This window comes from Pelophylax lessonae (genome assembly GCF_965119305.1).
Source record: "Pelophylax lessonae genome assembly, chromosome: 2".
NCBI lineage: Eukaryota > Metazoa > Chordata > Amphibia > Anura > Ranidae > Pelophylax > Pelophylax lessonae.
Window position 1 is genome coordinate 118,651,574 of NC_138769.1, and position 25,580 is coordinate 118,677,153.

The 25,580-nt window shown below is 42.2% G+C and overlaps 1 protein-coding gene across 7 annotated transcripts in view; it reads right to left on the reverse strand.

Moving 5' to 3' along the window:
* The window catches only part of ABR (ABR activator of RhoGEF and GTPase), a 716,822-nt gene that overhangs the window by 12,162 nt on the left and 679,080 nt on the right, over positions 1–25,580 (reverse strand). For 6 of the 7 annotated variants that reach the window (XM_082247579.1, XM_082247581.1, XM_082247580.1 and 3 more), the window contains one exon: positions 1,341–1,400. In XM_082247579.1, coding sequence (XP_082103705.1) covers positions 1,341–1,400 — 60 coding nt within the window. Of the gene's footprint in view, positions 1–1,340; positions 1,401–23,147; positions 23,628–25,580 lie in introns of those variants that run through there. The other variant, XM_082247585.1, reaches the window with a different exon arrangement.

The window sequence follows — 25,580 nt, forward strand, 5'->3', positions numbered from 1 at the left end:
AGTGAATGCAGGCTCCTGGGTTTAGTAACACTTTAATAAGTAATGTTTTAAAATGGCAAGAACTGATGATTACCTACAGTATATCCTCTATGCACCAACACAATTATTAGCCCACACAAAACCTTTTTGCCACCCAAACCCATCCAAACACAGGTACTTGTGGTCAGTCTGTGAATTCTTATATGTGTTCGATAACTCTTGCAGGGAATTCTTGCCCTTGAAGCAATTCAAGAATCTGGTCTTCCCCACCTGGGAATTTTGGGTGTTCTCGCTCACCTGTGTGTGTTCTAGCTACTCCTTACATTCAACATAGTAGAGCAAAAAAATTATTCCAACAGAGAGGGTGAGTCTCTTCAATTGGACAGACCCAAGAAGTCAAGTGCAAAGATCAGAGTCCTCAAGAGACAACAGAAATTGAATTTTGAATGGACAGTCCCTTTAGGAGGCATTTAGGCCCCAAAAAATGAAAGCTCAAGTGTGTGCCATACCTTTGTGTGTGTAATGCATGGAAGCTCACTGTCAAGTCCTTGTTGAGGCGATCACAAAAGATACGCTGGGTATCCACCAATGAGACAACAATAAGGATACATTCACACTGCTGTGTTGGGTTACTGTGCCATTCATTATGAAGTCTACTTCAATTCACCTTAAAAATGAATGTATGCTACAGCACATTGTAGCATGAAACAATGCGCTGTGTCCTGTGCTGCGCTGCAGAAAAATGCAGTCTGCCCCCTTTGTGGCGTATTTCAACCCAATCGTTTGAATGGACTGTTGAACATGTCAGTGCATGAGAATAGGTGCGTTGCAGTGCACAGTGTTGTGGTGTCAATGGTCCCTAAAAACGTATTACAGGTTCTAACCCTTCCTCGCTCTACTAAAAGAAGGAGCTTGTATTGCCCTCTGTGGACAGAATTCGCCTCACTTCATGTCCCAGTGAAGGGAAACCTTCCCAATTGGGTTACAGACAACTAGAATGATTCTACATCTGTCACCTAGATCAGTGGTCCTCAACCCTGGCCTAGAGGGCCCACTAACAGGCCAGGTTTGCAAGATAACTGAAATACATCCCAGGAGATATCATTTGCTGCTCAGTGATTGAAGTACTCTAGTCTGCATCTCCACAAGGTAATACTTAAAATCTGGCCTGTTAGTGGGCCCTGAGGACCGGAGTTGAGGACCACTGACCTAGATGATGATTCTACATTTGTCATTTCTACACCTAGACAACTAGAACAAGCTGAATTTGTAGCCTATTGGTGGGAGATCTGCTCATAGTTGACTAGCTATTGCAGTAACTATATTATACACCTACAGCCTGTATGTCTTGGGTCACTTACCCCATTCATCTCTATGACATCCATATGCCAGTTCTTGCTCTGCACGGCTTGGGGATCCAGCTGCAAAGAAAAGCAGATAACATGTCAAGACGGACATTAAACAGCACACAGCTCAATGTAATTATCACTGGCAGGATCCCATCCTGGAACACAAGACACAAACAATCTCAGTGCAATGATCATATGCAGAACAGCTGTGCAGTGCAGGTGATAAGTAATCAGAAGTTTACAATGCCTTGTAGAAGAACATCTTCCTGTCTGTTCACAATGGCCTGTGACTCCAGGAAAGCCACTTTAGGCAGCAGGTGCTACAACACAGCATTTCTATTATTGGCCTGTACATTTACAAACAGGAAAGACAATGATGGCTCACAAACCACAAACCTTTAATAAAGGTAGACCAAAAACCAAACGGGCCTGTACTACCCGCAGATCTATTTTTACACCTGTCAGAAAGACAGCAAGCCTTTCCCAAGGACAGAACAAATCTATTTCTATCCAATTAGGCATGGGATAAACAAGCCAGAATCTGAAAGTTCAAGTTTTCCATTTCAATAGGGTCTACCACACATTCACTCTTCTATTTATAACCCCTGGGAAAGACACTCAGACGTTTCCTGTTTGACTTATTTTACCCAAAGGGCCAAAAAAAAAAAAAAAAATGAAAAGCAAACCCACAGCATACATGATGCAGCTTTGAGTGTCTAAATATCATACCGCATGTGTAGATCAGTCAGTAGGCATCAAAGTTCTAACTTTTATATGGGAGATTTTACATAACGGGATACACAGCCGCACTAGTGTACTGTCATAATGATATGTAAACTTTCATGGAAGGTAATGTTTGATTCATGTCACTATGGTTTTATACCGCTGTCATGTAAGATGGGAAAACCCTTTTCTATCTGATTCTGGGCTGTCTGCAGGATCCTTTGTGTGCATGTGGGGTGGTCCCTGAATGCTATTGGCCTTGGCAAACAACGAGTAAGGTACCGGGATTTTTTGTAAAGATAGTGACTGATACCTTTCTGCATTATGTAACATACTGCAACCCCTACCCCAGAGGAAGATATCCTTCGAATAGCGGTGGGTCACCTAAGCTTTAGGGGACTCATACAGGAAAAGCACTGTAACAATAGTACGATAGTCCCTTCCGGGTTCATTTAAATATTATGATGTATGATCAGAATTCATCTTGATGGAAAGCCTAGCAGCTATAATATGTTTTTAACTGGGTTATATTTTATGATGTACAAAAAAAGCCTTTTCTTAATATACCGTTAAGTTGGTTGCCTATAAAGTCTGATGAAGTTATACATGCATAGTTCCTGCTACTACAGTTAATGATCTGATAATACAATGGAAACTACAGTAAGAAAAAAAAAAAACAGGTATAGGTGTAAAATCTTTTACTTTTCAGGTCCAGTTTATTATTATATAGTATTTATATAGCGCCGACAGTTTACGCAGCGCTTTACAACTTGAGGGTAGACCGTACAAATACAATACACTTTAATACAGTAGGAATCAGAGGGCCCTGCATGTTAGAGCTTACAATCTAAGAGGTCCTATTTATGGTCCTATTGCACCCCACCATTCAATCTCTTGCATTTTTCAAAAGCCGAAATGCCTCTCTCTCTAGGTCAGGGGTGTCAAACTAAATTTCATTGCGGGCCGCATCAGCATTATGGTTGCCATCAAAGGGATGGTTGTATCTGTAAGACTATATAAATGAATCCACTCTTTACCCAATAACTGCCTCCACATTCAATTATTACTGGATTCAGTAATACCCTAAAACTTAAGCTGTGGAGGGTGCTTATACAATTGGATTGTTTAGAACCCTAACGCATTATTTCTAACCTTACTCTGTAAGCCTTTTTTGCTGTCATTGTGTTGATGCACTTATTTAGTCTTTGTGGCTTTGCTTTCTTTATACTGGTCTGTTGTAGGCCCTGTGTAATGTCCACTATATGTTACCCTTTTTCTTTAATTACATTTATAAAAATAGTTAAAGTGGTTGTATACCCCCCTGTAATGTTTGTACCTATAGGTAAGCCTATAATAAAGGCTTACCTATAGGTACTGTAAATATCTCCTAAACTTGCACTGTTTAGGAGATTTTTACACGGCACATGTGCTCTGAAGGAATGGGCGCCCGTGCTGTTTCTTCAGAGCCCTGTGCGGTGACTAGCGTCTAACATGCGCATGCGCGGGAGTGACGTTACGCGGCTCTGGCTGGTAGCACAGCTGGAGTCCGCAGACCCGAAGGAAGACGGGCAAAGATGGATGTGGCCTCCAGCTGGGATGACGTGGGTTTCATTTGCAGGTGTCACATAATGTGCTAGTATGAGTTGAATACTAGCACATTATGCATTTACCTTGCAGGTAAACAAAAAGAGAAAAGGTTTTCCAGGCTTTACGTCCTCTTTAAAAAAAAATGTAAGCTGTGAAGGGCAGGTGCAGACCGCCACCTCCAGTAGCAGATGATGCGAGTCTTAGAAGAGTTGCAGACAGAACATGGTTCTGCCATGATGTTGTCTGAGCAGTCTCTAATAAGATTTTTTGTGGATGATACTGGCAGTGTTCAACCGTCCTTTTCAACTAGCACAGAATTATATTATTCTTCTAATAACTATAAGCAGATATTCAGAGCATCCCCTCCCCCTTTCCTTACATCAGATGTCAGGGTTACCCCCCTACTATCAGAAGTCAAATCTATCAGTCTTACTTTAAGTGCTGCCGAAAAGAAGCTGGGGGGCAGAACTGGGAAGCAGAAAGTGGGGGATCTGGAGGAGGACCAGAAGAGAGCTTGAATCAGCTGCTGGAGTCTGCTGAATGCTGAGACCAGGGGATCTGTAGGAGGAGTTCTGTCCTCCTCCCTGCTGCAGACTGCTGAGACAAGGTGCAGCAGAGACGAGGGGGGTGCCTCAGCTTACAAGAGAAATGGCCGCACACCAAACGATGGCTCACGATGAAAGGCTTTTTTGTAAGAAGGCTGCAAGGTACAGCAAAATGGATGGTAGACATGTTTCACATGACTCACAGCGTTCTTGGGTAGTTAACAAGCACGCTGTGAGTCGTGTGAAACATGTCTACCATCCATTTTGCTGTACCTTGCATCCTTGTTAAATAAAGCCTTTCATCGTGAGCCATCGTTTGGTAAGTGGCTATTTCTCTTGTATCCCGTTTGCGGTGCGATCCGAGGTCCTGCACCCATAGCTGGCTGTGAAGCTCCAACTGCCTGAGCGGTGTACATCTCTTTCCCTGGGTGCCTCAGCTGCCACAGAGGTGTGAGGGCCACATGAAATGGCCTTGGGGCCAGTGTCCCCCTGGGCCTTGTGTTTGACACATGTGGCCTACAGCATCCTACATGCAATGTAGTAAAGAAAAAAATTCAATTATTAATGTGGCATGATTTCCCCCCTTCAGGAAAATCCTGCTGCTTTCCATGTTGTTCAGCTGTGAGGCGGACAATCATGAGGATACTTGTAAACAAGAGATGATTGACTATTGCAAGGAAGACACATGGTAAGAGAACCTTTAAAGAGCACGGGACTACAGACGCTCCAATGTCCATCTTCCTCCAAACATTTGTTTACATTCAAAATGCAGACAACACTGAAATAAAATGTATTTCTGTGAACCAATAGTATATAAGATTCCCCCTGTTCTGAACTAGTGAGTCTGGTTTCTTGGTATCTGTAGTCATAACAGACGTAGACACAGATCTGTCGGAGACCTGACCGGTGTCCAAAGTCTGAAGCCTCCTTCTGGAACCTATTTCCTCCAGGTCAGCCAAACATGTTATGGGGTACACCAAGGCCCGTCCGCCAGTAATGCAACGATAGCTTCGCCGCCTCATACTGCAATTATTATTATCCATACCAGGCAATGGCTTCTACTATACCCCCTGATATTAGGTGTAGATGTTAGGCAATAGATTGCAGATGAACCATATATACAAGGCAAAAAGAAGCACTGCACAAACCAGCAGTAATAAGCCAAAAACAAAACAGTTAAAATCAGGATATTGTTTAAATTAAATCAATGCTTAAACCACTAAATACTATAACCTATTTTCCTACAGTTGGAGAGCCCCATATGTAAAAGGCACTGCTAAGTTCTACTGTAAAGTTTAAATACAAAAAACAACCGATTGGCAGTACAAAGTAAAAAAAAATCAAATAATTAAAACAAAGTCTCCCCCCCCCCCCCCACTATGAGGTTACATAACAAACATGAAGTGTGTAAAAAAAATACCTATGTAAATCTATCTATCCATCTATCTATAGACATATACAGAAAAAAAATGTGAATTAACTCTCACTGCTGCCACCTTATTATATTAACAAATTAAAACTATCCAAATGTAAATGAATATTCACTTAAAAGTAGCGCTGTGATGAAACTTAAAGAACAAAAAAACAAAACAAAACCTGTCCCTTATTTGTATATAAAGTCCACCAAAAATATTGTGTAAAAAACAGGGCTTCCAAATCTTCTCTTCATCCACAAAACACCATCTCTCTGCGCTCAACTGATCCCTCACCCTAAAAGAAAGCCACTCACCAGAGCGCCCTGCCTTCCACTCTCATGGTAGTCACAAATTGCTTTTTTATTTAAATAATCGTTCTTTATCATTCTTTATGCTTCACAGTTTTTCTCCACTCAACGTATAATTGAAATATGAAAAAGGAAGAACAGATACCTCCAATGGTACAGTAACTCATAAAAACCACCTTTAATTAAAATCTTGTGGAAAACCACTTACATCTTAAAATCACAAAAACAAAACCGCTGGTTATCTCATGTAGTAAGGAAATGGGGCAACAACATGTTTAACAGATGAATGGTAGTTCACCACCGGGGGACAATGGGTTATGAGTTACTGTACCGGAGGCATCCGCTTTCTTTTTCATATTTCAATATGATTTCAATTGATTCAGTGTTTACTTTTGTAATTAGCTGTGATTGGCCACAACTAATCACATGGTACAGATGGGCTGTGATTGGCCCTGTCTGTACCATGTGATCACTGTGACCAATTAAGGAGATCAACAAAATAGTACACAATAAAATGGCATGAATGGAAGCCATCCATTGTGTACAATTGTCATGTGACCTGCTGTGATTGATCACAGTGATCACATGGTACTGGCAGCGAGCCAGTATACTGATCTGTCACCCGCGGTGTCCATTGACAGATTGCGCCGCAGCACGGCATGTGGGGCCCATAAGAGACGTGTTCTGGGGAGGAAGTCATATGAGGTCCACCTGGATCTAGAGTGGTCCTGCTTGGACATCATTTGACTATAGGAACTGGTTAACCCGGTAATAAACCCAAAAACAAAATGTATTATATTGCAGCTTACCAGTTCTTAGAGGTGGTAGCTGCATTTGTTCTTTTTTAGGCTTCCATCTGGTGATTGAAACAGTAAGCCTGTTTTTCAAAAGAATAAGCTCTCCAGAAGAACAGAGCTAAGACAAACCACTTAACACTAGCAAGGGTGCGCACAATGATCAGCTTTTATCTATGTAAAACCTTTATCCCAAAATAAATTCAACTGTTTGCTGTAACATCTTATAAAGTCTTAGCTGGAGTTTGGCTTAAATTTGCCCCCCCCCGACTGCTCCAGTCCAAGTGTGCCCCCTGTGCGCCTTCATCCAGAGTGAGGGCACTCTAATAGAGGTGGTGTGTTACTGGCCAGATCATAGTTGAAAACAGAAACAATGCCTTAAAAAAGAAAACAAATGCAGCCACAAACCATGACTTTTATATGAATTTTTTGATTGCTTTTTTTCCATTGATTTGGATATATATGCACTTTATCTCTTGTATTGGGAGCTGTCATAGTTCTCTCTAATTTAGCGCTGCACTTTTCTATATTTAATGATTGGTAAACTGCAATATTAGTTTCATTTTTGATTTTGGGTTTAATACTGCTTGAAATAATCTACTGCAGGAACCTATTCTTGCATGTAACAAAGCTAAAAAATATAGATCTGATGCAACCCAGCTTCTAAAAAGTGGTAACAAAGTCTTCATTGCTACACCAAACCTGAGCCATTTTTTTCGAAGTATTTCCTTCAGTATCAAACATCATTTAGAGATCCTGTCTGATGTAATTATGTGGAGGAACAGAGCGGAATCGAATTATCCTCTCGCATTTCATCTTTAGTCTCCAGGGTACGTCCATGAGAGCAAATAGCCAAGAGTCCCCCATCCAGAACAACATCAAAGAGATGTGTACACGATATTGCACTGAAAATGTTCTGCATGTACAACTAACAAGCTCAAGTAAGTGCAATTCAGCTGAACAGGGTCATGAGCTAGGGATCTTTAATGCAGCACCAGCAGACCTTTCTTTACCTCCCTCCAAGAATGGATCGCACAATGGAGACATTGAAGATCAGAAGACAGGAGAGAGGAATGCCTTAAAGTAAATGACCAGCTGATGACATCCATTCATCTATATACAGGCAATTCACAGCTCTAATAGAATAGGACATGTACATGACACATGCTGTGCTACACCGGGAATACACAACTATTCCACTGTTTGAGCTGGAGCTACCATGCATGACAAAGTGGATATTTACAGATTATTATTTTGTTTTTAATAAATAGGTTTATACTTACCTGCTTTGTGCAAAGTAATTGTACAGACCGACCATGAACCTTCTCTTCTCGGGTCCTCGTTGGCGCACCGCCCCTCCGGCCAGTGCCCCCATAGAAAGCCTGCTATCTATGGGGGCACTCATGCAGGCTAGCTCTCAAGCCTCGCTGCCTGCGTCTATAGACACAGACAGCGGGACTCCGCCCACCCCCCGTCACTGACTTTGATTGACAGAAGTAGCAGCCAATACCTCCCGCAGGATTAGCAAAGCCTGCAAGACCAGGAAGAGGGAGAGAAGAGCTGCAGACAGGTACAATGATGGATCGAATGAAGGGCTCAGGTAAAGGGGTGAAACGGGGGATACGGATGACTAAACATTTTTTACCTTAATGAGAGGAATGCTTTAAGGTAAAAAAAAAACACTTCATTGGCCTTAGCAAGAATCTGCATCAGCAACAGCTGCGCGCTTATTCCACATCAATGGCTTACTATAACTAGTAGAGCAAGAATAGGAATAACTTGTGAAAATAGGCACTGAATATCAGTTTTTGGTAAACCTGTGGCTGCAAACTTTTCTTTTTTTTTAATCTCTGGGGAACTTTGGTTCAGAAATCTTTGTGTTTGGATTCCCAGAGATGTCCCAGAATGTTGTGACTATTACAAGATGTTACCACTGCCCACGCTAGGTTTTAGATGTATTTTACAAGCAGTGAGTGGAAACAGAGGCAGAAATATTGGCTGTGAGATCGCAGTGCTGGTGACTTTACCCATAAAGTAGTCTATCATATTTTAGACCAACACCCAGAAATTTTCACATGATCAATTCCTTTGTCTCTGCTGATGCAGAGGAGGCTGATGTTCGTCAAGTCAACATCCTACAGCAGAGACCAGCAAGAAGCCTTGGCAGTGGTCATGTGACAGACCACTGGAAGGAGTCTACCTCCTTAATTACAGGAACCAGATTTCCAGCTATTTATTAAAAGAGAAGTATGGGGTTTGGCTTTTTGCCCAATGTATACTTGCATAGGTGGATGCTGCATCTGTCCCCCAGCGCCTCTACACTGAGAACTGAGCGATTGAACACTGCCGATTGCTCAGTTCTAACAGCTCCCCGAGCAGAGAGCTGCTGACTGTCAGTCACTACTCTCTGCTCCCTCCCCTCTCATTGGAGTGCTGGGCTGTGGAGGGGTCGAGGAGCGGTCGGACAGGCTCTCAGAGGCTGAGCCGGGTGTCAGTACAGGCACCTGGCGTATCACGACTTAACACAAATTTGTATGTATTGTTTTGCATAGGTTTATTCTGCAAGCAATAACTTCTTGCTTACCCATGGAAAAAAGAAAGCAATAACTTATTTCACTGTCAAGTGATGAAAGAGCTCCTATATAGATGGCTGAGTCATAGCAGAGCCCTACGTCTGGCTGGAATGGTGAATCAGAGAAAAGCATTATTTCATCTTCTACTAGAATCTTGGGGCAGTACAGTGCCTTGCGAAAGTATTCGGCCCCCTTGAACTTTGCGAACTTTTGCCACATTTCAGGCTTCAAACATAAAGATATAAAACTGTAATTTTTTGTGAAGAATCAACAACAAGTGGGACACAATCATGAAGTAGAAATTTATTGGATATTTCAAACTTTAACAAATAAAAAACTGAAAAATTGGGCGTGCAAAATTATTCAGCCCCCTTAAGTTAATACTTTGTAGCGCCACCTTTTGCTGCGATTACAGCTGTAAGTCGCTTGGGGTATGTCTCTATCAGTGTTGCACATCGAGAGACTGAAATTTTTGCCCATTCCTCCTTGCAAAACAGCTCGAGCTCAGTGAGGTTGGATGGAGAGCGTTTGTGAACAGCAGTTTTCAGTTCTTTCCACAGATTCTCGATTGGATTCAGGCCTGGACTTTGACTTGGCCATTCTAACACCTGGATATGTTTATTTGTCAACCATTCCATTGTAGATTTTGCTTTATGTTTTGGATCATTGTCTTGTTGGAAGACAAATCTCCGTCCCAGTCTCAGGTCTTTTGCAGACTCCATCAGGTTTTCTTCCAGAATGGTCCTGTATTTGGCTCCATCCATCTTCCCATCAATTTTAACCATCTTCCCTGTCCCTGCTGAAGAAAAGCAGGCCCAAACCATGATGCTGCCACCACCATGTTTGACAGCGGGGATGGTGTGTTCAGGGTAATGAGCTGTGTTGCTTTTACGCCAAACATAACATTTTGCATTGTTGCCAAAAAGTTTGATTTTGGTTTCATCTGGCCAGAGCACCTTCTTCCACATGTTTGGTGTGTCTCCCAGGTGGCTTGTGGCAAACTTTAAATGACACTTTTTATGGATATCTTTAAGAAATGGCTTTCTTCTTGCCACTCTTCCATAAAGGCCAGATTTGTGCAGTATATGACAGATTGTTGTCCTATGGACAGAGTCTCCCACCTCAGCTGTAGATCTCTGCAGTTCATCCCGAGTGATCATGGGCCTCTTGGCTGCATCTCTGATCAGTCTTCTCCTTGTATGAGCTGAAAGTTTAGAGGGACGGCCAGGTCTTCGTAGATTTGCAGTGGTCTGATACTCCTTCCATTTCAATATTATCACTTGGACAGTGCTCCTTGGGATGTTTAAAGCTTGGGAAATCTTTTTGTATCCAAACCCGGCTTTAAACTTCTCCACAACAGTATCTCGGACCTGCCTGGTGTGTTCCTTGTTCTTCATGATGCTCTCTGAGCTTTAAACGAACCTCTGAGACTATCACAGTGCAGGTGCATTTATACGGAGACTTGATTACACACAGGTGGATTCTATTTATCATCATTAGTCATTTAGGTCAACATTGGATCATTCAGAGATCCTCACTGAACTTCTGGAGAGAGTTTGCTGCACTGAAAGTAAAGGGGCTGAATAATTTTGCACGCCCAATTTTTCAGTTTTTTATTTGTTAAAGTTTGAAATATCCAATAAATTTCGTTCTACTTCATGATTGTGTCCCACTTGTTGTTGATTCTTCACAAACAATTACAGTTTTATAACTTTATGTTTGAAGCCTGAAATGTGGCAAAAGGTTGCAAAGTTCAAGGGGCCGAATACTTTCGCAAGGCACTGTGTGTCAAGTTATTGTCTCCCTCTGCCTTTTTTTATTGTAGCATATTGTGATAGCCCTAACATTCCAACTAGCAGTATGATGGTCCATGGAAACTCTTACACCCTGCATACACAGCAGACCTGACAAGGAAACTGATGCCTTCTGCATGTTTCTAATTATCCAGGCAATTGTCAGTACAATGAAGGAAATACAGCTTAATGAGCTGGATAGGATGGTCAAATGCAATTGTTACAGCACACACACTACACATTATTACAATTAGACGTTTAATCATCAGCGGAAATGTAGAAAAACATGGCTAAGGCCGGATACGCGTACTTTGATAACAGAGTGTATACACTCTGATGATATTGGAAGATAAAAAAAGGCAAAGCAGCTTCTCCCCCGTATCATGTTAGGCTATATTCACAGTGTGGTGCAGAAAAAAACAGTTCCAGGCAAATTATTTTATTATTATTTTTTTTTTAGGGGAGGGGGGCGGTGCTATGCTTTGGAGTATATGTGGGAGAGCTAAGTGCCTGTGCCCTAAATTCCATGTATGAAAGATGCAACGTTACATAGAAACAATTCCCAGTTTAAAAGGAACGCAGATTGTAGCCCATTTTAAGCATTTAAAGAGTGTAAAGTGTGCAGTCTTCAGAAGTAAGTATCTTACTTGGTTGGTCAGCAAGTACCAACATTTGAAATGGATTAGCGGTGACATCTTTAAGGGATTGAGATGTAAAAAATGTTGTGCCAACTACCACCTGCCCTGCAGGGAGTGAGAAAAAAATTGTGAACCACTATGCGTGCCACCCACATGGGCATGCACAAAAACTACACAAACCACTATGCATGCCGCCCACATGGGCATGCACAAAAATTACGCAAGGTCATAAAAGTGGGTGTTGCTTAAGAGTATTTGGCTTGTGGTGTGCCCCATCCTTTACCCTTTGCTTTGCTAGGGTTTATACAAATTAGGGCCTGGTGATACACTGAAGAGACTGTGCCCCAGTGTCAGAAATATTAACGCTCAGCATGTGTAGGGACCAGCAATAACCCCCTGCAAGTGTCTGGGCCAGCAATGATAACCTCCAGCAATAATCCTAGCAAGTGTCAGGGCCAGCAATGATAACCTCCAGCAATAACCCCCAGGAAGTTTCAGCGCCAGCAATGATTACCTCCAGCAATAACGCCCTGCAAGTGTCAGGGTCAGCAATGATCACCTCCAGCAATAACCCCCTGCAAGTGTCAGGGTCAGCAATGATCACCTCCAGCAATAACCCCCTGCAAGTGTCAGGGTCAGCAATGATAACCTCCAGCAATAACCCCCTGCAAGTGTCAGGGCCAGCAAAGATAACCTCCAGCAATAAACCCAAGCAAGTGTCAGGGCCAGCAATGATAACCTCCAGCAATAAATCACAGAACCTTTTAGCACCAGCAAAGATAACCTCCAGCATAAACCCCAGAATGTTTCAGCACCAGCGATGATGACCTCCACCAATAAACCCCAGAATGTTTCAGGGCCAGCAATGAGAGCCCACAGCTAAATCACACCCAGTAAGTGTATGTAGAATGATGTGATTGATTAGGAAGGTCCTTGTGCTACAAGGTGTTTAGTAAATATATAGGAAAGTGAACACCAACTGTACAATCAAAGTATGTATGGCCAGTTTTGGAAAGAAGGGAGGTGGGATCATCCATTATTAGTTTACCAGGTCTTAAATATTTGTAGATAGCTTTAGAATAACATTGATAATGCTTGTATGCGTTTTACAAATGGAAGTGACAGTATGAAACATACTTTAAACATGGCTTATAGAAATAAAATGTACATATACAGATGTCTTCCTGTCTGCTAAGCCCATTGAAGAACAATGCAGGCACTAATTGGTAATTCTCCAGCACCACTTGTGTACAGGGTACATCAACATTCCTACAGCCACCACTTTTCTCCAGAGCTGCACTCATACATATAATAACATATACTATATATAGCTAATGGCACATATTCAGAGCTCTGTTCATTGCTAACATTTACATATTATATACTGATAAGTATAAACTTTTATATTCTGTCTGAAATGTATTGCTTATTCTGGGAGTATACATTCTGTAATAACTGTACTTGTTTACCTGCAAGTCATTCTCTATTGTTAGAACACATTAATTATTACATCAATTGTAGATTCTTTCTCTAGTGGCCATAGAGACTGCATTGTCTTCATTCAGGCTGAGTACATTGACAGCTTTTTTTGTATCTTATGACCAAATATGGCCAACTTCATGCACATGCATACTTATAAACTATATACACAATTACACTTCCATATACACTCGCCAGCATCTTTATTAGGAACACCTTGCTATACCGGGTTGAACCCCCTTTTTCCTTCAGAACTGCCTTAATTCTTCATGGCATAGATTCAACAGAATGTTGGCAACATTCCTCAGAGATTTTGGTCCATACTGACATGATAGGATCACGCAGTTGCTGCAGATTTGTTGGCTGCACATCCATGATGTGAATCTCCCATTCCTTCACATCCCAAAGGTGCTCTATTGGATTGAGATCTGGTGTGGAGGCCATTGTACAGTGAACTCATGGTAACGTTCAAGAAACCAGTGGTGAGATGATTTGAGCTTTGTGACATGGTGCATTATCGTGAAAGAAGTATCCATCAGAAGATGGGTACACTGTAGTCATAAAGGGATGGACATGGTCAGCAACAATACTAAGGTAGGCCGTGGCATTTAAAAATAAAAAGGAAGTGCAGCGCAAAAACAGTCCAATCTAAAAGTCACATATAATATATAGAGAGTCTACACAATCACAAGTTGAACCACAAAGCTCAGGCAGGAGCAGGAGAGCTCCACGTGTGGGAAAAAGGGATCCAGAAACACACAATATGCGTGACAATTCCTCCACCAATAAGATGCTTGCTCGCTCACCTTAATCAAGGGACTCCTAAACTAAAAGGGAGTCAGTAGTGTGTGTCCCTTTAAATTAAAGTAGCGTGCGTCCCTTAAACTAAAACCAGTGCAGTCAGCAACGATCTGCCAAGGATCCAAACAGGCACACGTGAAGAAAGAAAGATCGCAGTTTTGTTTCCGGAGAAGCTGGGTTGCATGTCCGTATGTGACCGTGGCGTTTAAACAATGCTCAATTAGTACTAAGGGGTCCAAAGTGTGCCAAGAAAATATCCCCCACACCATTACACCACCAGCCTAAACCGTTGATAAAAGGCAGGATGGATCCAGGCTTTCATGTTGCTTATGCCCAAATCTGACCCTACCATCTGAATGTCACAGCTGAAATGGAGGCTGATCAGACCAGGCAACAGTTTTCCAATCTTCAATCTATTGTATCCTCAGTTTCCTGTTCTTAGCTGACAGGAGTGGCACCCAGTGTGGTCTTCTGCTGCTGTACCCCATCTGCTTCAAGGTTCGATGTTTTGTGCGCTCAGAGAAAGTATTCTGCATATCTTGGTTGTAACAAGTGATTATTTGCTTTACTGTTGCCTTTCTATCATCTCAAACCATCTCTGCCCATTCTCCTCTGACATCAACAAGGCATTTTTTTCCACACAACTGCCGCTCACTGGGTATTTTCTCTTTTTCGGACCATTCTCTGCAAACCCTAGAGATGGTTGTGCATGAAGGTCCCAGTAGATCAGCAGTTTTTGAAATACTCAGACCAGCCCATCTGGCACCAACAACCATGCCACGTTCAAAGTTACTTAAATCCCCTTTCTTCCCCAGTCTTATACTTGGTTTGAACTTTAGAAAGTCATCTTCACCACATCTAGATGCCTAAATGCATTGAGTTGCTGCCATGTGATTGGCTGATTAGCAATTTGTGTTACCAAGCAATTGAACAGGTGTACCAAATAAAGTAGCCGGTGAGTGTACACACACACACACACTATATATATATATATAATTGATAGCGTGTAGTTGGAGATGCAACTTAAAAGCCTTAAAGTTTCAGTCACACCTTCGCGGGTGTGATGGTGCACGGAATGCATTCTTGTGCATTTCAGGTGTTTTGTTTAGGGCAGCCCATTCATTTCAATGGGCTGCCATATGCACAAAAAATGCACAAAAGAAGAGAATGACTCTTTAAAATCAAGCTACACCAAAACACAAAAAAATGTACTCACAATGTGCGCAATTTTGAATGCCTTATTGCAGCTAACAAATGTAAACCTATTCTAATTGTTTCATATATAGTGCATTGTTGCTGCACCTAATCAGATTCATAGATATTTTACACAGGAAATTTCAGGTGACTTATACGGATCCTAGGAGTACATTCACATGCCAGGTTTCTTCTTAATCATATAGCTACTTAATTATTAACATTAAAATGTCTAGTCTTCTCAAAACCTATGTTTCATTCATACTTCAAGTGTCTACCAATGGCCTTAAAGAGGTTGTACACCGAGAAAAAAATGTTTTATCTTCTTTACATCCTGAAAGAGAAACCCATAATGAGCTAGTATGCATCGCATACTAGCTCATTATGAAATACTTACCTTAGAACGAGCCCCCGTCGTGCCGTCCGCTTACCTGTATGACGGGCGACATGTATAGTCGCCCGTCTTCCGGGATCGCGGCATCCGGCCATCTGATTGGCCAGGGCCGCGGTGACGTCACTCCCGCGCACGCACGCGGGAGCCGACGGTCACGGCACGGGGCTCTGAAGGAACGGCACGATCTGCCGTTCCTTCAGAGCGCATGCGCCAGTGACGTCACTGGCTGCATTAAAGGTAAATATCTCCTAAATGGTGCATGTTTAGGAGATATTTACAGTAACTATAGGTAAGCCTTAATATAGGCTTACCTATAGGTACAACTTCCTGAGGAGGGTTTACTTCCTCTTTAATCATTTACTCTTCTCACACAGATATGGTCTATGGGGTCTGCAGGGGATACAAGCAGCACGTGGGTGAGTCAATTCCCTGGTATCTACCTACAATTCCAAAATGTGTTTTTGGAGCATAAAAGAGAAAGTTAGGAGAGAAGGAGCACTGGAGGATCTGTCTCCCTCAACTGTCTACTGGATTTACTAGCACCACTTTCTTTACAGTCAGTACATTGCAAACAAGAAGCTCCCTGAACAAAAAGCAACCAATAGGATTCCAACACACAAGTATGTCCAACCTGCGGCCCGGAACCCCAGGCAATGCGGCCCACTGCCCCCTGACAATTTTTTTTTTTGCTGGTGAGGAAGGAATCGGGTCGGGTGGACACAGTGGCTTCCAACGAACGGTAGGCAGAGGCTGCCTCGGGAGGCTGCCTCGGGGGGGGGGGGGGGGGGGAGGCGAGCATGTGCAGTGTTTCTGATTCCAACCACCATGACCACTTCAAATCACTGAAGTGGTCATGGTGGTTAGAGTGTTCCTTTAATATCTCTCATAAGAAGTAAACCTCTGTATACTGATTCCATTTCATTTGATCATCCTCTGGTTGTGTTAAATTAGTGCGGGGGGGGGGGGGGGGTGTGGCGGCACGGGAAGGGCGCGGCGGCATTTTATTACTTATATACCTTAACTATAGTTAAAGAAAATTTCTCTACACTCAATGTGGCCCAGAGAAGCCAAAAGGTTGGACACCCATGTTCTACGCGTTTCGTGAGACAGAGCTGCTTCCTCAGTAAGGATATTATTTCTGTGCAATAACCTGCAACATGCAAAACCTTTTTTTGTCCAGCCCCTCAGAGGCTTTTTTCGAAAAATAACTTTTATTGAATGTTTTGAATAAAGTTGAATCATTTATGAAAAGTTTATGGTGTGGTACCTATAAAGTCCTATATTAGTTGTTTTTTAGTTAGGGATCTTCTCTTGTGAACTGCATGCAAGTGACCAGCTTTCTGGTAATGTCAGGATGTTCAGTTACCTTCTAAAGCCCCCAAAAACTACAACTGTATATAAGTTTACTATTTAGTGACAACTATTGGTCAATAGGCCAATCGTTCTAAAGACATTACTGATTAAATTACTGAACACAAGGAAAGGGTTAACGCAGATGCTGCAGCAGGCTGTACAAGACTATGTAAATTACACCAATTAAAGCACATACTCCAGGCAATTGTGACATGCCTAGTGACAGCTCCCCCAGGTCATTCCTCTTCTCAAATAACCAGCAGATGGTTAAAAGGAAACGGAGCCTGGTACTGGAAAGAGAAAACACATTGGCGTCCCTTTCTGATGTGTGATTCATGCAAAATACCAGCGACACTTCCAGACAGCCACTAATAGTTCACAATGATTCACTCTAGTCTGCCTGTCCTTGACACTGTCGGCCGGCCGTAGTGTCACTTTCTCTGTGTATACACAGCATATGAATAACTCCTGACTCAATGAGGCAGTGGCATTCCAACTGGGTAATATATAGGTAACACAAACTCTAATCTCATTCTCTAAACTCTTCTGTGGAAATACACAATCAGCAAAAAAAGCTGGATCCTGGCTCTTGTATCCTTTGGTACAGGAACTGTGGTCTTTGGCATAGTATATAATGGTGCAGAGGGATATATTTATATATATATATATATATATATATATATATATATATACATACAAGGGGTTAGGTTTAAAATAGGGAGAAATGGTACTTTTAGTTTGGGTTACAGGGAAGGTTAAAGGTAGGGTTACCACCAGGAGGATTTGTGTTGGGGTCCTGGGTAGGATTAGAGATGGGGTTACAGGGAGGATTGGTGTTGGGGTTACAGGGCAGATTAGTGTTGGGGTTACAGGGCGGATTGGTGTTGGGGTTACAGGGCAGATTAGTGTTGGGGTTACAGGGCGGATTAGTGTTGGGGTTACAGGGCGGATTAGTGTTGGGGTTACAGGGAGGATTAGTGTTGGGGTAACAGGGAGGATTAGTGTTGGGTTTACAGGGAGGATTAGTGTTGGGCTTACAGGGAGGATTAGTGTTGGGCTTACAGGGAGGATTAGTGTTGGGCTTACAGGGAGGATTAGTGTTGGGGTTACAGGGAGGATTAGTGTTGGGGTTACAGGGAGGATTCGCTTTAGTGTTACGGGATGGATATGTGTTGGAGTTACAGGGAGGATTAGTGTTGGGGTTACAGGGAGGATTAGTGTTGGGGTTACAGGGAAGATACGTTATTTTACAGAGAGAATTATTGCTGGGGTTACAGGGAGGATTCGCTTTAGTGTTACGGGATGGATATGTGTTGGGGTTACAGGGAGGATTAGTGTTGGGGTTACGTGGAGAATTAGTGATAGTGTTACGGGAAGGATTAGTGTTGGGTTTACAGGGAGAATTAGTGTTACAGGGAGGATTCTTTTTTTTATTGTTACGGGAAGGATTAGTGATAGTGTTACTTGGAGGATTTGTGTTGGGGTTACAGGGAGAATTAGTGTTACAGAGAGGATTTGTTTTAGTGTTATGGGAAGGATTAGTGTTTGGGTTACAGGCAGGATTTGTGTTGGGGTTACATGGAGAATAAGTCATAGCGTTAGGGGAAGGATTAGTGTTGGGGTTACATGGAAAATTAGTGCTAGTGTTACAGGGAAGATTAGTGTTGGGGTTACAGGGAGGATTTGTTTTATTGTTAAGGGAAGGATTAGTGTTGGGGTTACATGGGGAATTAGTGCTAGAGTTACAGGGAAGATTATTGTTGGGGTTAAAGGAAGGATTTGTTTTATTGTTATAGGAAGGATAAGTGCAAGTGTTACAGGGAGCATTAGTGTTGCGGTTCCAGGGAGGATTAGCTTTATTGTTATGGTAAGGATTAGTGTTGGGGTCACAGGGAGGATTAGTGTTGGGGTCACAGGGAGGATCAGTGTTGGGGTTACAGGGAGAATTAGTGATAGTGTTACAGGGAGGATTTGTGTTGGTTTTACAGGAAGCACAGAGTTGAAGTTACAGGGAGGATTAGTGTAAAGGGAGGTTTAGTGCTAGTTTTACAGAGTGCATTAGTGTTAGAGTTGATACTAGGGTTATAGAGCAGATTGGGGTAAAATGGAGTATTGGTGTTAGGGTTACAGGGAGGATTAATGTTATAGTAAGGGCTAATGTTTGGGTTACAGAGAGCATGAGTGTTAGTGTTGGGGCTACAGGGATGATTAGTGTTAGGCATGGATTAATGTTGGGGTTACAAGGTGGATTGTTAGTATTGGGGTTACAAGGGGGATTAGTGTTGAGATTACAGGGTTAGTGTTTGGTTAAAGAGTTAGAGAGGTTAGGCATCGAGTCTCTGATGCTGTAAGCGAATGTACTAATGATGAGTCTGTGTGACAGTTTTTGGGCATTCATTTATTAAAAAAAACAAATGCAGAGTATAAGCCATTTAAACATGGCATACAAAAGCGGAACTAGAGTAAACCACTTGTGCACATTCCAGGTGGGTTTAGTAAATGACAGCTGAATTATCACAGTGCTTATGCTGGTCAGCTGTACACTCTCCTATTACTGCCTTATGAAAAAAAAATGTGAGATACAAGATTTAAAAAACAAAATAAATAAAAAGAGCCCATTACTGATGCAGGGAAAAGCCACAAAGCTTCCATTGCAGTACAAAGAGTGAAGGGGCGTGTCTGTGACTGTCAGGGCAGTGTAGTGTTAGCACCTGGACGGAGAGCAATCAGTCAATTTATAGCTTCACTTGCATTGGACAACATGCTATTCACTGTAACTGTAGTTCAGATTAATGACCTGCAAACGTTCATTGGGACAGATTTATCAATCTTGTCATACAGTAAGGCAGAAAAAAAATGAACAGTGAGACGGATTTTATGGAGCTTTATCAATTGTGCCGCATTGCAAATCAGGAGCAGAGAGATTTGCTACAAGATTATAGCGTGATTAATACATTCCTTCTTTTGTCTGCAGTGAAATGCTGCTCCAAAATCACAATGTTCTACATTGATTGGTTTTTATCTCTTCAGTCAAAAGACAAACATTCTATTACCAATACTGAACCAAAAGAAAGAAAAAATGGTAAGAAATGTGTTTTTAATTCACATTATATCAATCTCCACTCTTCTAGGCCAATAAAAATGTCACATTACACATTATTTATGGACAGTTAACTCATCGTATAAGCTACAATTCTAAAAGTCAGTCATCCAATCAGATCAGTTAAAAGGCAAACATTGCAGCCAATCAGAAGAAAGGTAAAGGGTTTATTTGGTATGGTGCTGTTATCTGTGAGTACTCCGATAACAGTTTATTGCGGAGTGATCAGTAAAATACCGGAGCCAGAACAAACGGATATACTGACAGCACCGTGGTTCAGTAGTTAGCACTCCTGCCTTACAGCACTAGAGTCCCAACCAGAACACTGCATGGAGTTTGCACGCTCTCCCTTGTGCGGGTTTCCTCCAGGTACTCCGGTTTCCTCCTACACTCTAAAAGACATGCTGGTAGGTTAATTGATCATTGTCTAAATTGGCCCTAGTATGTGTATGTATGAATGTGACTTATGGACCTTAGTTTGCAAGCTCCTTGAATGCAGGGAATGATTTGAATGCACAATATGTAAAGCAATGTGTAAATTGTTGGTGCTATATAAATGCTAGTAATAAAAAAAATGATAATGCTGTTCTTTACATTATTTAGTGGAAAAGAAATGCAAATGTGTTGGCCATCACAATCAATTCAATGCCAGCTTTCATTTTTCAACCTAAAACAAAAAATGGCAGACACTTTTTCTGCTTTTATAATAGATGGCAACAAAGCAACAGTCTCATACTATTACATCACTTGTTTTTTATACCTGGTGCAGATCTGCTCAGCTATGACATATTCCTCACATTGGTGCCAATTTTTCAGTTCCTCCACATGTGCCTGATGCTAAAAGGCATGTGGATTCCATAAGGAACATTTTTTTTTTTTTTTTTTACAGAAAAGATAGTCCTATTGTAATTGCATTGAGAATGAACAGTTGAAATGTTTTACAGACAAAATAAAAGTGTATTAGCAAGTCAATCCAAAAGCTATGGGGGGGGGGGGGGCAAATTTGAGCCTTGGTAGAATGCATACGACATGCCTCTTTCAGCTGCCCTCCACATAAAAGGGATTATCCACGTGTGTTGGGGGGGCTAGGCTTTACATGCCTGACATTTGTGGCACAAGTCCAACATTTCAAGGATTTCCCTGAATGGGGTGGCACACATGTCTGACCATACCACAGATTCTCAGAACAGATGCCCATCACACCAGCTGGCGTCTGCCCCCATTAGTGAAGAACTGAGCTATGTTCAGACACAATGACCAGTTCTCTTGCTGGAGTAACCTAACAATTAAGGATTACTCCAGGCAGTTCATCAATAGAGGAGCTCTGTGTTGGCACATCTGGCTGCTGGCTGAATGCAATGTGATACTGTATAGATTCTGCTTTGCTGAATGGCAGAATACCCTCCTGATACCAAAGTCACTACAATCTGAAATGAAAACCATACCCCCCTTATTCTCAGATGCTGAATGGTAACCATGCAACATTAGTCCTCTGTATTCATAGTTCTCAATGGCTTAACATTTCATATGTTTCAGCAGCTGCACGGACATCTACAACTGTATCTGGCTATGTTATATACTTTGTTTCCGTCAATCATGGCATCCAATAACAACAAAGGGAAGAGCTGTACATGATATTAAGGATTATGCGAATGATCACATTTTAGCCTTTTGCAGCTCTGGATGGTAATAATTAGTGCAACACAATTCAGATGCAAAGGGGTCAAACATAACGAGAACATATAGGTCATATAAACATAGCACACTGATAACAGAAAAATACGAATGCAATATAAGAAGCCATAAAAGGAAGGCAGGTAAGCAAGACTATTCCCAGATGAGCCAATCCCTATGCATATGCAAAACAATAAGGCTGAATTATGCTTAAACAGGAACTAAAGTTAAGGTGTTACCCATTTATTTATTCCCAGTGTTGTGCAAATGTTTTTAATACTCCAATAAAGGCTGTATAATTGAAGTTGGCTTCTTACTGGATAGAACTAGGAAAGGCCCTTTTTATTTTTTTCTCTTTGCTCCAGTTTTTCGTAAATGAACCACAATGTATGCAAATAGGTTGGCACAGATTCCTGACATACATCTGGGAATCAGCACATCCCACAGACAACAAAACCTGCTTCTGGTTATAAAAATGGAAAAATAGCACCTGATTTTTAGCTTTCTTTATACTGAATGGTTTGTATGCTGAGCACTGCAGCTTTCAATGTGCTGTGAAATAAAAGCTACAATGCATTACCCGGGCGAGCTGTACTGCGCGCTCTCACTGCGCCATCTGTCTGGGGCTCACCTTGTCAAGCACAAGGAGGCATTATTTAATTTACTCAACTAGCAGGGGGAATGAGATCTAACCAAAGTCAAGTGTTTGGGTCTGTATTTCCTGCGGGAGGAAGATCTGAAACCACAAGTGTATAAAAGCCAGGACATTTGGCGGTAGAAGAACTGGTTGCCATAGCTTGTATTAGGAAACAGAATTACAGCTCAGATCATCTTACCCGATTCAGAGCCTAGCCTGATTGGAAGTAATCTCACGGTTTCCAAATGAAATCTCTGGGATTCTTCATCATGCTATGTACGCCTGGTTTTATCCGCTAAAGACTGTCATTATTGGAGAATGTTGCACGGTAAAGATCACGGTGGTGCAGTTATAGAAAATCTTACTGTGTAAATGATCACATATGACAAGCTTGAATACTGACCTAGCATGAGATGCAGCAAGTTTGAAGGATTTGACCATGTTAATATTTGTGTCTGCTGATGCTGCAGAGGCTGACAGTGATAACCTGGCACAGCGTGGTACTGCCTCAATGGGGAGATCACCGACATACACTGAATGGTCAGGTGATGCGATTATAGTCCAAGGCTTCTTATATGTAATCAAATCCGTGTGTGTGTGTGTGACTAGTTTGAAGAAGACAACAAAGGTGATGTATAAAATTTAAAGTAACACACAGCAGTCAGTAAAGAACCAATAGTTTACACTGATTGCTATGGGCGACTACATTCACCCATCATAACGGCTATGTTTTCTGCCATATTCTCTAATCCTGAACATGTGGATTCATTAAACAGACATTTCTACAAAGTTGATAAAACAAGGCCATTACCTTTTGTCTGAGAAGCTTGTTGCGTACTCGTCCCCAGAGCCGGGCCCCAGTGTTGGAGGGCCGTTTAGCCCCAGCATCCTGTAACCTTTCCAGACAGCAGTGCTCCAGGTGTTCACAAACAGAGTTCAAGTTGCAGTCTGTCTGCATGATCACCTCCGTCATGGCTCTGTGCAGGTAGGGTGCTCTCCTTTGTTCCTTACTGCTGTGTGTCACAGAAAGTGTCTTACCTCCTCCGACACCTGCACACAGCCACCCGTTCCCTGTCTCCCACCCACCAGGTTAATGCTCTCTGCGTAGCTGTCACTCCTCATTCCTCATGCACACTCCACTAATCCTTTCTTGCACAAGAACAAACCAGTGATCAGGTATTCTGCCTGTAGTGAGATCACAGCACAGCTTCCCATGAAGAAATAGAGCACAGGCGTACAGACAACCCTGTCCAGGCTGGATCCGTGGAAGTGAGTGCAGCCTGACATAAGGGGATTCAGAAGGCAGCCCTCTCTGTTCTCCATACCCCTCCTCCCCCCGCCCAGCTCTCCCCCTCCACGTCTTAACTATTTGGATACTACGCCAAGAAAAGAAAACTTCACTGAGAAAAATGGATATAAAATAATGAAAACTACAGAGCAAGATCAAGCCTTTTAATCTAATTTATAAATAAAATAAAAATATGTTTATTACAACATTGCTGCCTTCTTCACAGAGTACACAATCCTATTCCCACCAGCCTGTGCTGCCAAAGGAGCTTACAATCTAACCCAAGACTGGTCATCTATAGCAGCCACTGACAGGTCACCAATGTTTACTGAATTGTTCAAAGTTTAAATGATAATGTACTAGAAGGAACTAAATTGAAGCCAGAAACTGTTCTGCAAATTTACAAACATTGTGTTCAGAAGGGGAATCCCTTTAAACGTATCACTAACTTAAGCTGGATACTAGAGATCAACTGATTATCAGCAAAGCCGATATATCGAGGGCCGATATGGACTTTCCCCGATATATCGGAATCGGCTTTTTATTTACCGATATTTCGGGAAAGTGCTTGTACCGGAGTGATGCCTGCAGCTAGAGGCATCACCCCGGTACTGGTGTCCATAGCCGACGGTCGGCTGTCTTGTAATGACAACCGATGCGGCTGAGAATCCGCTCGGCTGTCATTCCAAGGAGCGGGAGGGGACGTCCCTTCCCTCCCACGGCTCGCCCGGGTCTCCCATCCCACCGGGAGACCCGGGAATACTACCTTCACCGCCGCCGTCTGACTCGGGTCTCCATTTCTTTGAATTTGGCGCCACCGTGTACCCGGAAGTGATTTCATGACATGACATCACTTCCAGGTATTGGCGGTGCCAAATTAAAAAAAACTTACAGCATTCAAAACACCCAAACTTGGCGTTTTGAATGCATAAGTGCAGAGGAGGGGTTTGGGGTCTTTTAGACCCCCAGATCCCTCCACCCCAGTACTTGTAGACATTAAAAAAAAATATATCGGCAGATACCGAAACCCGATGACCAAAATATCGGTGGTAAAAAAACTATATCGGTCAATCACTACTGGATACACACTATACAACCTTTGTTGGTAGATTTTCTTTAGATTTAAGCCTCGTACACACGCAACGATTGTTGGCCGTGAATTTTCGGCCAACGTCCGATCGGCCGTTTGTCGGCTTGTTAGTATGATGCTTCCGACAACTGACTGCGACTTTTCGGTTGAACAAAATCTGGTGTGCAGGCTATAAAATTTTTGTTGGCTGTCAACAGAACGGCCGATTGTTCGTCAGTCAGTACAGATTTCGGCAGACAAAAATCAGATGAGCAAGACTGGGCATGCTCAGAGAAGAAAAAACACACAGAAAGTAAACCAGCACATGACATCACTTCTGAAGTTGGGTTGTTGTTGGCCGAAAAAATGTGTGTGCAGTCTAGAGCACATTTCAACCAACACAACAACACTGGACAAAAGTTGGCCGATCGGTCGGCCAACAATCGTTGCATGTGTACGAGGCTTTACCTTCAACTATGTAGTGCAAGGGCCTGCCTGATTGCATACAAATTGAAAGTGTTTGGGTCTGACCTCATATTTTATGGTTTTGGTAAATCTAAAGGAAAAAATAGCTTTAGCAAAACTGATACAAAATAACGAATGATAATAATGAGCCAGATCATAACATTTGCTCTTAAGCAGGCTACAGTCGAGTTGCAAATTGAAAGAAAATTCTTGTCGATCGTCAGGTTGTTCGTTTTTCACATCATTAGTGTGCCAGATGCGATTTTCGTGCCGCAATGAAAAGTGCCTGATCCAACGTGCTGGATTTTTATTTATTTTTTTTTAAATAAATTATGTCACAATCGTGAGCGCCATTATCATTTTTCAATCAACAGAACATTTGATTTTTGACTCGAGTCAGAACGCGGAGTGCGAAAGGCAGA